Genomic DNA, 13,200 nt, shown 5'->3' with positions numbered 1-13,200 from the left:
TCCGCCGCCCGGGGCAGAGCGCATGCGCAGATGGCGGCGGGAGCTCCCAGGGGGCCGCGCGGCGGGGCGGGCCCATGGGCGGGGCCTCCCGCCCGGGGAGGGGCGCGGGGTCCGCGCGCGCCGGCCATGCCGCGCTCCCGCCGAGGCGCCCGCCGTGAGTGTTGGGGCTCGATCGCGGTGCAAGGCGGGAAGACGGCGGACCGGACCGGACCGGGGCGGGCGGCGGGGCCGGGAGGGCTCGGGGGAGAGGTGGGCCGGGCCGAGCCACGTCAGGCCGCGTCGCTTCGGGTCGCTTCGGGTCGCTCTGCCCTTCTCTGCCCTGCCTTCCGCCTCGGCGGCCCTCCCTGCCCCGCCGCTCCCCCGTGCGGCCGGTGCCGGTCTGACGGGAGCCTGTCGACACCCCTCCTTCAGGTGGCCCCGGCATCGGCCGGGCGTGCTCGCCCCCCAGTGAGGAGGAGGCCGGCAGCGAGGTGCTGAGCCACTGCAGCAGCGCCAGCGAGGGTGCCAGCCCCGCCGAGGAGGGCGCAGGTGAGCTCCGGGGCCCGCCCCGCTCACCCCTTGCGTTCTCCCCATGGGTGGCGGTGCTGTTGCCGCGTCCCCCACCCGTGGGCCTCCTGCCTTCGCGCCCGGGCATGACGTGGGTGCCACCCCGGCAGGTAACGAGGCGGCGGGTGAGCAAGGCCAGGAGGAGGAAGAGGCAGAGGACAGACTGAAGGAGCACATGGACAACCTCCTGGATAAGAGGTGAGGAGCGGCAGTCACCCACTGTGGGCACGCTGCCCGTCCCTGCTGGTTCTGCTAGCCAGGGGCAGGGACGGGCCCCGTCCCGGGGCCACCCCACCCTCTGACCTTCCGCCGCCTCTCGCAGCGCCAAGACACGGCAGGTGGCACTGCAGAGCCTGCGCCTGACCTTCTCCTCCAAAACGCTCTCTGAGTTCCTGCTGGAGCGCCGCCTCACGCTCACTGACTCCCTGGAGAAGTGTCTCAAGAAAGGTCTGGGTGCAGGTGGGCGCCGGGACTGCGGGTGGCGGGGCCAGTGGCCAGTGTCTGAGGGAGGTCTCTCGTGCTGCCCGCAGGTAAAGGGGAGGAACAGGCGCTGGCAGGCACCGTCCTTACCCTCCTCTGCCTCCAGATGGGCTCCGGCCCAGAGGGGGAAGAGGTGTTTCGCAGCCTGAAGCCCCTGCTCATCAGCGTCCTGACAGACAGCATGGCCAGCCCCAGTGCCCGGCAGAGCGTAAGGCCCGTCCCTGTCCTGGGTGCAGGGGCACCTTGGCAGTGGGGAGAGCCCAGGCAATGCCTTTGGAGGCCCCTATGGTCGTGGGAGGGCAGCCCGATTGGGTGCTCTGGGGAGCAGTGAGGTAAAGCAGGGACATGACCCTGCTTCTCCTTGTCTGGGTGCTGGATCTGGCCTGGTGCTGCCGCCTCTGACTGCCCTTTGCCTGTATCTCTCACCAGTGTGCCACAGCCCTGGGCATGTGTTGCTACATTGCTGCTGCTGACCTCGAGGTAACTGCGCTCAGTTGTTATCTGTACCCTTGCAGGAGGGCACCCCAGGGGCTGCTGTGACACCTGCCCATGGTGCCAGGGCAGCTTGGAGCTGAGCTGGGAAGGGGCGCAGGGACATCAGTGACAGCCAGGCCCCTTCCCTGGACAGTGTGGAGCTGAGCTGGGGGGCAAGCCCACCTCGTGGAGATGGGGTGTCCTGGGTGGAGGATCCCCGCCTGCTGAGGGTTGCTCCTAGTGCCCATGTGCAGATTGGATGCCCTTTGGTCCCCAGTCTGTGGCTTCACTTTAGTATGTTCCTGGTAGCTGTGACCTGACGGGTGGGTTTCCCCCTTCCAGGACCTGGTCTTGTGCCTGTCCTGCTTGGAGGGTGTCTTCAGCCCGCCCAGCACAGGTGAGGGGGGCTCAGCACCCACCCAGCACGGCCCTCTGCACTGCAGCGCACTCCAGTCGTGGTCCCTGCTCCTTACCATCTGCCCCCCATCGCACATCAAGAATGTCTTGGACAAGTGAGAGGGGTGTGGGGGCTGGTGTGGGGTGGCCAGCTGAGGAGGGGGGAGCCCCTGGGATGGTGCCCAGCCTCCCTGACTCCCCCCTCCTGCCTTCCTGCCCCAGTCGCTGGCTGAAGCTGCCCCCACTGCTGTCCAGCAGCAATGTTGTGCTACGCATCCTGGCTGGAGAAACTATCGCACTGGTCTTCGAGCTGGCCCAGTATGTGGAGGTATGGCATGGTGCTGTGGTGGCAGGAGGCAGCGGGTGGGCAGGCTGCAGAGCGGTGGGGAGCTGCTGGCACCAGGACCCTGCCCAGTCCCCTGCTGAGCTGGCACTTGTGGCATTGGGATGGCTGGTGTCACTAGCAGGTGCCCGGGTAGAGGGGCTGGTCCTGGTGATCCCCTAGCCCTGTCCTGGTAATGGCAGCAGTGGGCAGCGCCCAGAGCTGCGTCCTCTCCAAACTCCCCGGGGGTTTTTTGGTAGGAGGACTTGTGCCACCAAGATACAGAATTCCTGCGTGTCCAGCTCAAAGTCCTGGCTACTGAGAGCAACAAGTACCGAGCCAAGACGGACAGACGGAAGCAACGTTCCATATTCCGGGACATCCTGCGCTTCATTGAGGTACTGGAGACTGGCAGCACCCTTCCCTGCCGAGCCTGTGGCTGTGCGGCTGCTGCCCAGATGCCTGGTGATTCATCTGTCTCTGCTGAGAGCTGGGGGAAGCGCAGGGTTGGTGCTCAGGTTATTGCTGATGCCCTTCTCTCTACTCAGAGTGGAGAGTACCAGGAGGAGACTGTCCGATTTGGCCTGGAGTGCATGTACCTGGACAGCTGGGCACGCCAGCGGACCTACCAAGCCTTTAAAGAGGTGCTGGGCTCTGGCATCCGCCACCACCTCCAGGTAGGGGTCGGGTGGCCACGCAGGGGGGTGCTGTGCCAGTGCTGGTGGGTGCTGACAGGCCCCTGTTTCTGCAGAACAATGAGCTGCTACGGGAGATCTTTGGCCTTGGGCCCCCCTTGATGCTGGATGCGGCTGCTCTGAAAGCCAGCAAGGTTTCCCGCTTTGAGAAGGTGGGTGTCCCCACCCAGATTTGTGCCTGCAGTCCCCTCCTGCGCTGCAGAGAACTCCAGCCGAGTGCCTGCCTGCAACCGCAGAGCCTTGAGTGCAGTGGGCACTGGTAGGGGGGTGAGCAGAGGGGCACCCCCTAACCCATCTCTCCTTCCATCCTCTCCCAGCACCTCTACAACTCGGCTGCCTTCAAAGCCCGCACGAAAGCCCGGAGCCGGGTGCGGGACAAGCGGGCAGACGTGCTGTGATGGGCGGAGGGGGGCAGAGCCCCCAGCCCACCTGGACTGCAGACCCAGCACTGTGAGGGGCAGGTGCCCCTGCCCTTGGGCTTTTATTCATGTACAGCAGAGTATTTAATGCCTGGAGCTGCCCCGTGGGGGGCTGCCCCCTCTTTTATTTTTTTAACCAAAAAAAAAAAAGGGGTAAAAAGAGCAGGGTGGGAGGTGGTGGTGCGCTGCTGTGTGCCTGCTCTGTGGCTGGGGCTCCACATGGCACAGCAGGAGGTGTTCTCACAGGGCTCCTACAGCCCCTTTTGGAAGTGGAGCTTGTGTTCCCCCTCCCCAGTCCCACGGGAGCACCGGGGTGGCCTGGCACAGCCTGAAGGGCTGCAGGTTGGGCAGAGCCATGCAGGGCTGCTGGGCAGCTGGCCCTGGTGTCCGTGCTTGTGGCAGGAGCACACCCCCAGCTCCCCTCTGCCACACTGGGCACAGCCCCTGCCTCTGCAAGCCGGCCTGGCACCCAGGGTTGATGGCAGAGCAGCACAGCATGGCAGGCTCTACCCAGCCCTGCCAGCTGCCTGCCCTGAGCCCTTTTCCAGCCAAATGCTTTATATGAAATAGTCCTGGTGTGGGAAACTAATTATGGGGGGGTGGTATGGCAGGCGAGTCCTGGTGCTGCCTGTGCAGCCTCTGGGGCTGCTGCCCGGGCGGGTATGGGGCTGTGCCAGCTGGGAGTGCCTGCTGCCCTGGGAATGTATCTATGTTGGTGATGTTCTAAGACTTTGATGACAGAGGTAATTAAAAGGCTAATTGGAGGGTGCCTTCTGCCTTCTTGTGAAGAGGAAGGGCTGTCACTGGGGCAGGTGCTGGTCCTTGCAGCCCCATCCCTTTCTCTAGCAGCCTGGGGTGGGAGCCACCATTGCCCCTGCCACCCACTGTGCCCTGTGGGGTGATGCTGCTAGGTCTGAGCAGGATGGGGGGGAGGCGGCTAGGGCTGCCCACTCCCCCCTCCTGCCTTTTGGTGCCCCTTCCCGCAGTGGCCCAGTGCCCGTGGCAGAGCCGGGAACAGCTCAGTGGTGCCTGCCGGACTCAGTGCTGGCATTGAGGCGAGCCCAGAGCTGCCTGCTGGCTCCCCGCAGCTGGTGCACGGCGTCCTCCTGGTTCTCCAGCCACTGGGCCAGTGCCTGCACCGACTGGCTCTGCAGGACTGTGGGGAGAGGACAGGGACATGCTGAGGATGGGTGGCCTGGCCCTCCCACAGCCCCACCGCCCTCCCTGCCTTGGACGGTGCCACGTACCACTCAGGTAGATGGCCAGCGTGGCCAGGACCAGGCTTGCCAGTGCCAGGAGCCCCAGTAGGGCCAGGAGCAGGGGATGGCCAGGGCTGAGGCAGGGGCAGGGGCTGGCAGCAGGCACGGAGCGCAGGGTGGGTAAGAGCACCATGGGGCCAGGGGGCACGGGGTGAAGTGGGGGCTGGTGCTGGCTGCTGGAGTGACCCGGGCCGTTGCCTGTGGGCAGGGGATAGAAGAGGTCAGAGCCCAGCTGCCACCACGGCTGCGGTTGGCACAGGCTCCCCCCACCCTGCTCTCACCCTCGGCGGCCTTCTGCCCACCAGAGGCCCAGTGCAGGTCGCTGATGGACTCCACGGGGCGCAGGCTGATGGCTCCAGGCTCGCTGCCGTCAGGGTCTCCAGGCTCTGCTGGCATGGCACCCTCAGCCCTTCCCATGTTGTCTGCTGGGGGCAGAGGGAGAGGCTGAGTGTGGGCCCTGCTGGCAGCCCGTGCCTACCCTGGGCACCCCTGTGGGGACCAGACCCCTCCCAGGGGTGACCCCAGCTTGGATGCCAGCCCAGTGCTATGCTGGGGTGGGCAGCCCACACTACTGTCCCCTTGGCACAGACCTGCAGCTATGGGCAGGCGAGCGCTGGCTGTGCTCCCCAGGCACCTGGTGGCCATGATCCCAGACAGTGGGGCTGGAATCTGCCCCTGGCTTGGGGGCAGGAATGTGCCAAACCCCTGGCCCCGGAAGCCCGGGCACTGTGGGGCTGGCTGGGGCTCCCCTGGGCCAGCTGGGAGCCAGCAGGTAGGGGCAGGGCAGGGCAGTGCCAGCTCCAGTCTGCAGCACAGCTTGGCTTTCCTTGCAGGCACCATGCTTGTGTGCTGTTTAGGGTGCACAGAGATCTGGGGTGTGTGCTGTGCTAGGGGGTCCTGGTGCCTGCTGCCCAGGTGGGCATATCCCCCATGGGAGTGAGGGGACTTCTTGGGAGCATGCATGGCTCCAGCACTGTCTTGGGAAGCAGCTGTACCCATGCTGGGGCAGAGGAAAAGGATTTTTTTTCTGGCGTTTGCAGGTTTTTGAGTAGCAGGCAGGGCCTGGGTGCTGTGCCTGTGGTGGAGCAGGGCAGGGTGGCCCTGTGCCTGCTCCTAGTCCCTCCTGGGGTCAGCAGTGTGTCACAGGGCAGCATAGTGCCACACTGCTACCATCGCGGCAGGGCATGCTGCTGGCAGAGTTGGCAGGCATCAGGGCTGGAGGACCTCGGCTGGTGCCCAGGGTCCCCCTGGACCCTCCCAAGCCTTTGGCTGGGGGTTGGCTTGCAGGTACCCCTATCACCCCTGCATCTGCTCCCCCCTGCCTGGGGGCACAGCTGGGCACGTAGGTTTGGTGCCAGGGACTGTGCCAGCCAGCTGCCTGCCCTTTCCCCAAACCCTGCTGCCCTGTGCCCACAGACCCCCCAGGACCCCCTTGTTCCCTGGTGGGCATCTCTGTCCACAGCCCCCTGTGGCAGAGGGCAGCATTTGGCTGCTGCCTCCATCCCAACCCCATAGCCCAGTGCCACCCGGTCCCCCTGGGGTGCCAGGGCCCCTGCCAGCCCCCAGCCTGCTCCCCATCCTACCTTCTCCAGCCTCCCTGGGCATGGCTCCCTGTGCCCGGGCGGCGTGAGTGGGCAGTGAGGCAGTGTGGGGCCCCCGGGAGCTGGGTACTGGGTCCCTGGTGCGCCAACTGCACTGCTTAAAATAGTACAGTGAGAAACACAGTTGCGGGAGATAAAAATAGCTGTGGAGAGGGGGGCCTGGTGGCGCAGTCAGGGCTGCTGGCAGCATGGTGCCAGCATGGCAAAGGAAGAGCAGCCTGTGGTGGTGCCGTGTCCCCTTCCCATGATAAGGGGGCTACCAGCTCACTGTGGGATTGGGATGACCGCAGGGCAGAGCCTGTGTGGGGAAACTGAGGCATAGGTGGGCCCAGCCAGAGCCAAACTGGGGTCTCTGCTGCCTCCCAGCAGCAATGGCAATGGTAACCAGCCTGGGGGCCTAACAGAGCACGCCCCCAGCTTTGCCCACGAGGACCACGACAGCTGTGCCAGGAGCATTTATTTAAGTTAGCAAGACCATAGGAAGTGCCAGGCAGCAGTGCTGCTGGGGTAGGAGACTGCAACGGTCCCCAGCCCTGGTCACTAGCCCCACGTGCCCTGCGGCAGGCAGGTGTCAGGGGGTGGGAGGTCGTTGTGCCCGTAGACATTGTGAGTGTGGGTGGGTGCCAGGCAGAAAGTAGCAGAGCTGGGCTGGACCCGCTGGGCACAGCTCTTGCCAGCCCAGCCGCGGTAGCAGTGGCAGCGGAAAGAGGCCAGCGGGCTGGTACCAGGGCCAAGGTGCAGGAGGCTGTCCAGGTCATGGGGCTGCTGGCGCACACAGCGCCCATGCCCATGGCACTGCCTGTAGCTACACTCCCGGGCTGCTGCTGTCACGTTGGCCACGTAGGGACCCAGGGTGGACACAAGGTAGTGGCGCAGGCTGGCACAGCTCTCCTGCAGGGGTGAGCACCAGTGAGAAACTGCCCTGGCACTGGAGTCCCTCTGGCCAACCCTCCCTGTTGGGCACAGGGGACGTGGCTGTTCCATGCCCATGCCACCTCCTGCTGTCCACCAGGGCTCTGGTGAGTGAGTGGTGAGGGGCTGTACTCACAGCTGAGCGGGAGTATGACATGTCTCCCCAGAGGACAAGTCCAGCTACACCCAGTGCTGCGCTCTCCCCAATGGTGTGCACTAGGTCAGCCTGCCAGGGAGAGAGAGACATTACTGAGCTGGGGGACACAGGATATGTCCTGGCACCCAGCGATATGCCTGGTTGCCTGCCACTGTGGCCCCATGGCACTTACTGGCTCCAGGAATCGGGATGAGCGGCGGAAGGAGAGGCGGGCGTAGGCAACCACAGGCAGGAGGCCATTGGCCCCAAAGGCAGCCACGCGCAAGGCCTCACGCAGCCGGTGGTGCACGTAGCGGCGGCGCAGGGCAGGTGGTATTGCCGGTGGCAGGTAGATGCTGGGGTACAGGGCAGCCGAGGCAGCCCAGAGCCAGCCTAGCTGGTTGTTGCGCTGCACCTCTGCCAGCCGACACTGCCCAGTGTAGTTGGCCTCCTTGGCCCAGTTGCCATTAAGGCAGTCAGGAAAGCGGTAGAAACCCCAGAGCCCCCCTGGGCGCAGGGTCTGGCCCAGCAGAAGCGTCTCCTCCATTAGAGCCTGCGCTGCCTGCTCAAACTCCTGGCGGGCCAGCTGGCGACGCCGCCGTGCTGGCAGAAGGCCATGCTGGACCTGCACCCAATGCTCTGAGGCTGCCTGGTATATCCGCTTGGCCCCCCAGTTTTGCGCCCAGAGGGGCCTCCACTCCTCCCAGTCCACCACAGCCAGGCCACGGAAAGCAGGTCGCAGGAGGAAGCGGATGTCCCTGGCTGTCCTGGCAAGGTGGGCATCAAGTGGGACCCGCTGGGGAATGCCCCCATTGCGGGGGATGCCCTGCCGTGATATGTAGGGGTACAGTCCAAACTTGTTCTTATAGAAGATGGTGATGTTCTGACCAGCAAAGTGGCCATCCTGGTTCTCCACGATGCCGTAGTCACTGAGGGGCAGCCCCACACCGAAGTGGCGCTGGCAGTGGCCAGCAGGGACGTTCCACACCACAGCGAAGGGCTGGTCATCCACCAGGGGGTCTGGTGCCAGGTGCTCCCTGCCAGCTGCACCCAGCACCAGGCAGGCCCACAGCACCAGTGCCAGCACCATCCTGTGTCACCAGCTGCCCGCAGGGCCAGCACCCTGCAGGGAAAGGAGAGTAGCAGGGGTGAGGCAGCGGGGCACAGCGGGCACCCCAGCCTTGCCAGTGCTACTGTTGCCCTGGCATGTGGTGGGCTGGGATCAGCCACAGGGACTAGGCTGCCCCACAGGCACAAGCTGCCTGCCCCAAAGTCCCATGGGACTGAAGAAACTTCGGGCTTTCAGACACCTCCTGCCTTACTACTGCCAGCAGGCACCTCTGCCTGCTGCAGCCTGGTGCCCAGAGTGCCTTTAGTACTGCAGCCGTGGCACAGCTCTGGAGTGGCACTGCAAGCCGCCAACCCCAGTGACTCAGTTTCCCTGCCAGCTCCTAGTGCTGCCCATAGCAGGGGTACTGCAACCCCCTCTTCCCCATTTCAACACAGCGCCAAGCCAGGCCAGGTACCATGCTCAGGGGCTGAGCCCCACCAAGAGGTGTGGTGGAGCCAGAGGGTCATCTCTGTCCCCCCTTAGCCTGGGCAGGGGCCAGAGAGTGCCAGGTGCCCCCGCCCAGTGCTGGCCAGCTGCTGGGGGTGAGGGGATTAGGCAGGGGGTGAGCTTGGGGGCTGCATGACACAGCAAGGACAGTGCTAATCCCCTGGCGCAGAGCCCAGCTGCTCTCCCTGACCTTCCTGCTCCTGCTATGGTGCCTCCAGCCCTTACCACCACTGTCTGCCTCGGGGCGGGCCTGGCTGCCTGCCCTCCTTGTGGTGCAAGGCAGGGGACCCTGCAGCCTGTGCTGCCCTGCCCTATTCCCCCTGGCGTCTCTCCAGCTATCATGTACTTCAGTTTCCTCAGGCTGCTAAGCAGGGAGAGTGGCAGCCACAGTGCACCATCAGTCCCAGCTGCCCCACAGCGAGTCCCCTGGGTGGAGGAGACACTGGTGGGACTGGGTGGCACTCCTGGGACCAGTCCCAACCCCAGAGCATGGGGTGGGCCTGGCTCCCTACTGCACCAGTGGTACCAGGGCTCTGGCCAGGCAAGCCGTGGGCCAGGCAGGAGCAGAGCCCGTGTGCTCAGACAGGGCAGGGCGTGGGGACCACCTCACCCTGGCAATGGGGCCAGGGCAAAGTGGGGCAGCTGGGGGAGCTGGTGCCAGCCCTGAAGAATGGCAGGCAGTCAGGCAGTGCCGGGACAGGCGGCCCCTGCTCACACTCTCTTTTAATCACAGGCTTGGGGCCCCAGACCCTCAGATGTCCTTCTTCATCCAGAAGATGGGCAGCCCTTTGGCATCACGGTGGGGGGTCTCCAGGAGGCTCTCCTGGCTGCTCTCGGCCAGGACTCCCCTTGCCCAGACCACGGTTGGGGGGGGTGGGGGCGGGGGTGGAGCGGCAGGGGGTGGGAGGAGAGGTGGGGGGGCAGAGGGCACCCTTGGCCTGGTGATGGTAGTGGTGGCAGCACCAGCAGAAGCTGAGAAGAGCTGCAGCACCTCAGCAGGTATGGCAGGGCTCAGGAAGGCAACGCTCTGCACTGGCTTGCCCAGGACAAAGCCCAGGTGGGCGTAGAAATGTTGCTTGTCGTGGGTGGTGAGGTGCAGACAGCTGAAGCCCCGATCCCGAGCCCACCGCTCAGTGGCCTCCATCAGCTGCCGCCCATAGCCCTGGCCCCGCAGTGCCCGGGCCACCACCACGCTCTCCACAAAGAGGTCGCGGGGACGGCCGGCCACGCGGGAGAGCCGGATGTGGCCCACGAGCTGGCAGGGACCCTCCCGGGCAGCAGAGGCCTCAGCAGGGCCCTGGCTCCGCAGCAGCAGCAGGCAGGCAGGGAAGGAATCCGAGGAGCGCTGGAGCGTGTGGAGCCGCGATGCCCGGCTCTTCCCCCACTCCTCGCCCAGCAGCTCGGCGCAGGCCTCCAGCAGCTCCGGCTTCTGGTGCAGGGGGACCAGGCTGAGCTCCTCTGACACAGAACCCATTCTTCTCACTGACAGGAGACCAAGCAGGCCACAGCTCAGAGGCAGCAGGGGACAGACCACGTGTGTGTCCCCCAGCCCAGCACCGGCCCTGGTGCAGGAACAGCTCCCCAGCGGTGCAGCTGGATGGGTTTGTGGGAGTTAGTGGCAGGTCTGAGGTCAAACGACAGCAACATGGCTTGGAAGTGGCACATGGTGCTGGCTCCAGGCACCATGCCATGAGACCTGTGGGTAAGTCTGGCACTGCCAAGCCAGTGGAGGGGCAGGGGCAGAAGGCATAGGGCTGGCCCTGCCCCTGCCCAGCCCTGCTGCCAGCTCCTGCCACCTAGGCACCTCCCTAAGACCAGCAAGCTCATCACACATGTGTCCCTGGCTGGCAAGAGAGGGTTGCAGCATCATGGAGCTGAGCAGACCCCAGCCATTCCACTCCAGTGAGATGCTCCAGAGGGCCCTGCTGGCCTCCAAGGGCTTCTGGCACAACCAGTGAGCAGCAGGGAACCCTTTTCTGGCCCAGCAGCCGTTCCCCTTGCAAAGAAGAAGCCACAGGCAGCAGGCAGGAGGAACTGCTGTGCTGGCTTATCAGTTGGGGTTGAGCAAACTGCCCCACTTCTCCCTGTGGGGGGTGGGGAGGGCCCAGCCCTGCCCCCCGCACCCTCAGGGTGTCCCCCAAAGACAACCCCCAGCTCTAAGACCCCTGGCTCCCAGCCCAGCCCACACAATCCCCACTTCGGAGGCCAAGCAGCACCCCAAGGCCCCACTGGCACCCCCAGGCAGGTGATCTTTCCTTTCCATCCCCCCAGCAAACCCATGCTGGGACCCTGCCAGCATCCCTCTCCACTCAGGGGGAGCCCTGAGTGCAGGGGAAGACCCCCCCCCCACCATGCTGACCTGCACCCTGCCAGCTTCACCCACCCCAGCGCCACGTTCCCCCCCCCACGCCTGCCCCTCTCTAGCTCCTGCCAGGGGTACAGGGCTGCCCACCCTCCCTGCACTCACCCTGCCTGCAGCTCACCCTGCCCCTGCTCACCCTGCTCTCACTCACCCTGCCTGCTTCTGCCGGTTCCCGCGCCCTCGGTGCCTGCGTGGCAGAGCAGCAGGAAGCAGCCCAAGGTCATGGCCAACCGCAGTCCCTGATTCTGCTTCCCCAGCGTGAGTGACACGTCTGTCCAGGGCCACACAGGCCACCCCTCACCCCCACGGCACCCAAACCAGACTGCACGCCTGCACAGGACACCCACCTTTCACTGCACCCCCTCACAGGACACTGCACACTGCCCTGCCCGGCTGCTGAACACAGCACCAGCCCTGCACGCAGCACCCAACACAAACTGCAACCCTGCACAGGACACCCCACTCTGCCTGCAACCCCCATCACTACAAACCACACAGCACCCACACATGGTGCACAAACCAGAACGCCACCACCCAGCTGATCACTGCCCTTCCCCGACGGCTGCACCACCTGAACACGTGGACCCCACCACACCACTGACACCATCTCTGACCCCATCGCTGATCCATCATCGACCCCATTGCTGACCCCATCATTGACCACATCATTGACCCTATCGCTCACCCCATCACTGACCATAGCTGACCCCTGATTGTCCGCATCAGTGTCCCATCACCGACCCCATCAACCCACCCATCACTGACCTAATCACTGATCCCATCACTGACCGGACACCCCTCTCCTTCCCCCCTCCCTCTCCCCCGAGCCCCATACCGCTCGTACCAATCTGCCAGCCCCGCCGCCGCCGCCATCATCCACAGCTCGCTTCCGCCGCCGCGCCGCCACATCACGGGGCACGAAGCGCGCCCCCTAACGACGGGAGGCCTCATCAACACGCCACCCCCGCGTGCGAAAGAGCGTTGCCTCGGGCGGCTGAGCCTCAGTCCCGCCGGCTCCCGCCGCCCTCAGCAGTGCTGGCCAGTTCCTGAAGTGGCGGCAGCTGGCCCAGCTGGGCGAGACCGTGCAGGCATGGAGGATCAGCGAGTGCCTGGTACGCACAGCCCCAGCGCCCCCAGGTTCCGCCCTGGGTGAGCCCTGCCCCATGCCCAGCACGGGGGACGGGGGGGGCTGTGCCCCCATGGCGGTACGCACCCTCCTGGAGCAGGCTCTGCCCCAGGCTGTCCTCTCCCCCGGAGTCCCAAAGGGCACCCTGCCAGCAGGACGGCACCCCAGCGTCCCTGGGGAGCCCTCTGCTCCCTCCGAACCCCGATGCCACACGGCAGGGAGCTGGGAATGTCCTGCTGGGGGGAAGGAGGGTGGCCCTGGGCGGGGGGGGAGGGCCCGATTGGGGGGCAGCTCTGCGCCAACCGTGCACCCTCCTCCTCCCTCCAGCTGGCCAGGAACAGGAGCAGGGCCAAGGAATACCTGCGCCAGAGCCAGTCCTACCTGCGGAGCCCGCAGGAGTCCCTGCGGCGGGAAGCTGTCAGGTTCATCGGTGAGCCACGAGCCCCGTGGTCCCTCCCTCCTTCTCCCAGGGTCCCTGTGGCCCAGCGCAGGACCTGTGGGGCACTCCTTCTGCCCGTCCCACCCCTGGCTGTGCAGGCGGGGCTGGCAGGAGGCTCATCCATCCCCTCCCCGATGCCGCAGCCCAGGGTCAGCCCTCCCCGGGGAGCTGTGCTGGCCAGGTGGGCTGGGTGGAGGGTTCTCCAATGGGCAGCGGGGTCCCCAACAGGCAGCAGGGTCCCCAACGGGCTGCATCCCCTCAGGGCTCATCGGACGGCAGGTGGATGGGCATGAGGAGTTGCAGTACATCAGAGATGGTGAGTGAGGGCAGTGGGGAGGAGGAAGGACCCCGGCATGGAGCTCGCCCCTGGGAGAGGGGGGCTCTACTCCCAGCGTGTGCGTGTCTCCGGGGAGGGGGCTGTTTCTGGAGGGGCACATTCCTGACCGGCAGCACCCAGCTGAGCCTCCCGCCCCCC

The 13,200-nt window shown here is 65.7% G+C and overlaps 3 protein-coding genes across 7 annotated transcripts; 1 reads left to right on the top strand and 2 right to left on the bottom strand.

Moving 5' to 3' along the window:
- Nucleotides 1-50: 50 nt before the first annotated feature.
- On the top strand, nt 51-4,096 carry IFRD2 (interferon related developmental regulator 2). 2 transcript variants are annotated; one of them, XM_064453936.1, is made up of 12 exons: nt 51-154; nt 412-528; nt 657-744; nt 869-993; nt 1,077-1,234; nt 1,456-1,506; nt 1,843-2,012; nt 2,119-2,224; nt 2,479-2,616; nt 2,767-2,895; nt 2,970-3,065; nt 3,231-4,096. In XM_064453936.1, the coding sequence occupies exons 1-12, from the start codon at nt 127-129 to the stop codon at nt 3,309-3,311; spliced, it is 1,287 nt and encodes a 428-aa protein (XP_064310006.1). In that variant the 5' UTR covers nt 51-126; the 3' UTR covers nt 3,312-4,096. The 2 variants fall into 2 exon arrangements, with proteins under 2 accessions (XP_064310006.1, XP_064310005.1); XM_064453935.1 differs by having other exon boundaries at nt 869-1,005.
- Nucleotides 4,097-6,634: 2,538 nt separating this feature from the next.
- LOC104045018 (hyaluronidase-3-like) lies at nt 6,635-12,686 on the bottom strand. Of its 2 annotated transcripts, XM_064453934.1 has the most exons (4): nt 12,668-12,686; nt 7,434-8,363; nt 7,241-7,330; nt 6,635-7,083 (listed from the first exon to the last, which is right to left on the bottom strand). In XM_064453934.1, exons 2-4 carry the CDS (start codon nt 8,328-8,330, stop codon nt 6,733-6,735), a joined length of 1,338 nt encoding a protein of 445 aa, XP_064310004.1. In that variant the 5' UTR covers nt 8,331-8,363; nt 12,668-12,686; the 3' UTR covers nt 6,635-6,732. The 2 variants fall into 2 exon arrangements, with proteins under 2 accessions (XP_064310004.1, XP_064310003.1); XM_064453933.1 differs by lacking the exon at nt 12,668-12,686 and having other exon boundaries at nt 7,434-9,348.
- NAA80 (N-alpha-acetyltransferase 80, NatH catalytic subunit) lies at nt 9,488-12,755 on the bottom strand. Of its 3 annotated transcripts, none has more exons than XM_064453939.1 (2): nt 12,668-12,755; nt 9,488-10,280 (listed from the first exon to the last, which is right to left on the bottom strand). In XM_064453939.1, exon 2 carries the CDS (start codon nt 10,270-10,272, stop codon nt 9,550-9,552), a length of 723 nt encoding a protein of 240 aa, XP_064310009.1. In that variant the 5' UTR covers nt 10,273-10,280; nt 12,668-12,755; the 3' UTR covers nt 9,488-9,549. The 3 variants fall into 3 exon arrangements, with proteins under 3 accessions (XP_064310009.1, XP_064310008.1, XP_064310007.1); XM_064453938.1 differs by lacking the exon at nt 12,668-12,755 and adding an exon at nt 12,005-12,115; XM_064453937.1 differs by lacking the exon at nt 12,668-12,755 and adding an exon at nt 11,312-11,897.
- Between the last annotated feature and the right edge of the window lie 445 nt (nt 12,756-13,200).

Source organism: Phalacrocorax carbo, chromosome 6, assembly GCF_963921805.1.
Source record: "Phalacrocorax carbo chromosome 6, bPhaCar2.1, whole genome shotgun sequence".
Lineage (NCBI taxonomy): Eukaryota > Metazoa > Chordata > Aves > Suliformes > Phalacrocoracidae > Phalacrocorax > Phalacrocorax carbo.
The sequence above is the reverse complement of the archived record's forward strand: the minus strand, read 5'-3'. Positions and strand labels throughout refer to the sequence as shown.

Excerpts from the sequence above, each read along its gene's own strand:
- NAA80 (XM_064453937.1), bottom strand. The coding sequence starts at position 11,384 with ATGACCTTGGGCTGCTTCCTGCTGCTCTGCCACGCAGGCACCGAGGGC. Across the intron at positions 10,281-11,311 it reads AACCGGCAGAAGCAGGCAGG|TGAGAAGAATGGGTTCTGTG; the intron begins GTGAGTGAGAGC and ends GTCTCCTGTCAG.
- IFRD2 (XM_064453935.1), top strand. The coding sequence starts at position 127 with ATGCCGCGCTCCCGCCGAGGCGCCCGCC. Across the intron at positions 2,225-2,478 it reads AGCTGGCCCAGTATGTGGAG|GAGGACTTGTGCCACCAAGA; the intron begins GTATGGCATGGT and ends GTTTTTTGGTAG. Across the intron at positions 2,896-2,969 it reads GCATCCGCCACCACCTCCAG|AACAATGAGCTGCTACGGGA; the intron begins GTAGGGGTCGGG and ends CTGTTTCTGCAG.
- LOC104045018 (XM_064453934.1), bottom strand. The coding sequence starts at position 8,330 with ATGGTGCTGGCACTGGTGCTGTGGGCCTGCCTGGTGCTGGGTGCAGCT. Across the intron at positions 7,331-7,433 it reads CATCCCGATTCCTGGAGCCA|GCTGACCTAGTGCACACCAT; the intron begins GTAAGTGCCATG and ends TCTCCCTGGCAG. Across the intron at positions 7,084-7,240 it reads TGTCATACTCCCGCTCAGCT|GAGAGCTGTGCCAGCCTGCG; the intron begins GTGAGTACAGCC and ends TCACCCCTGCAG.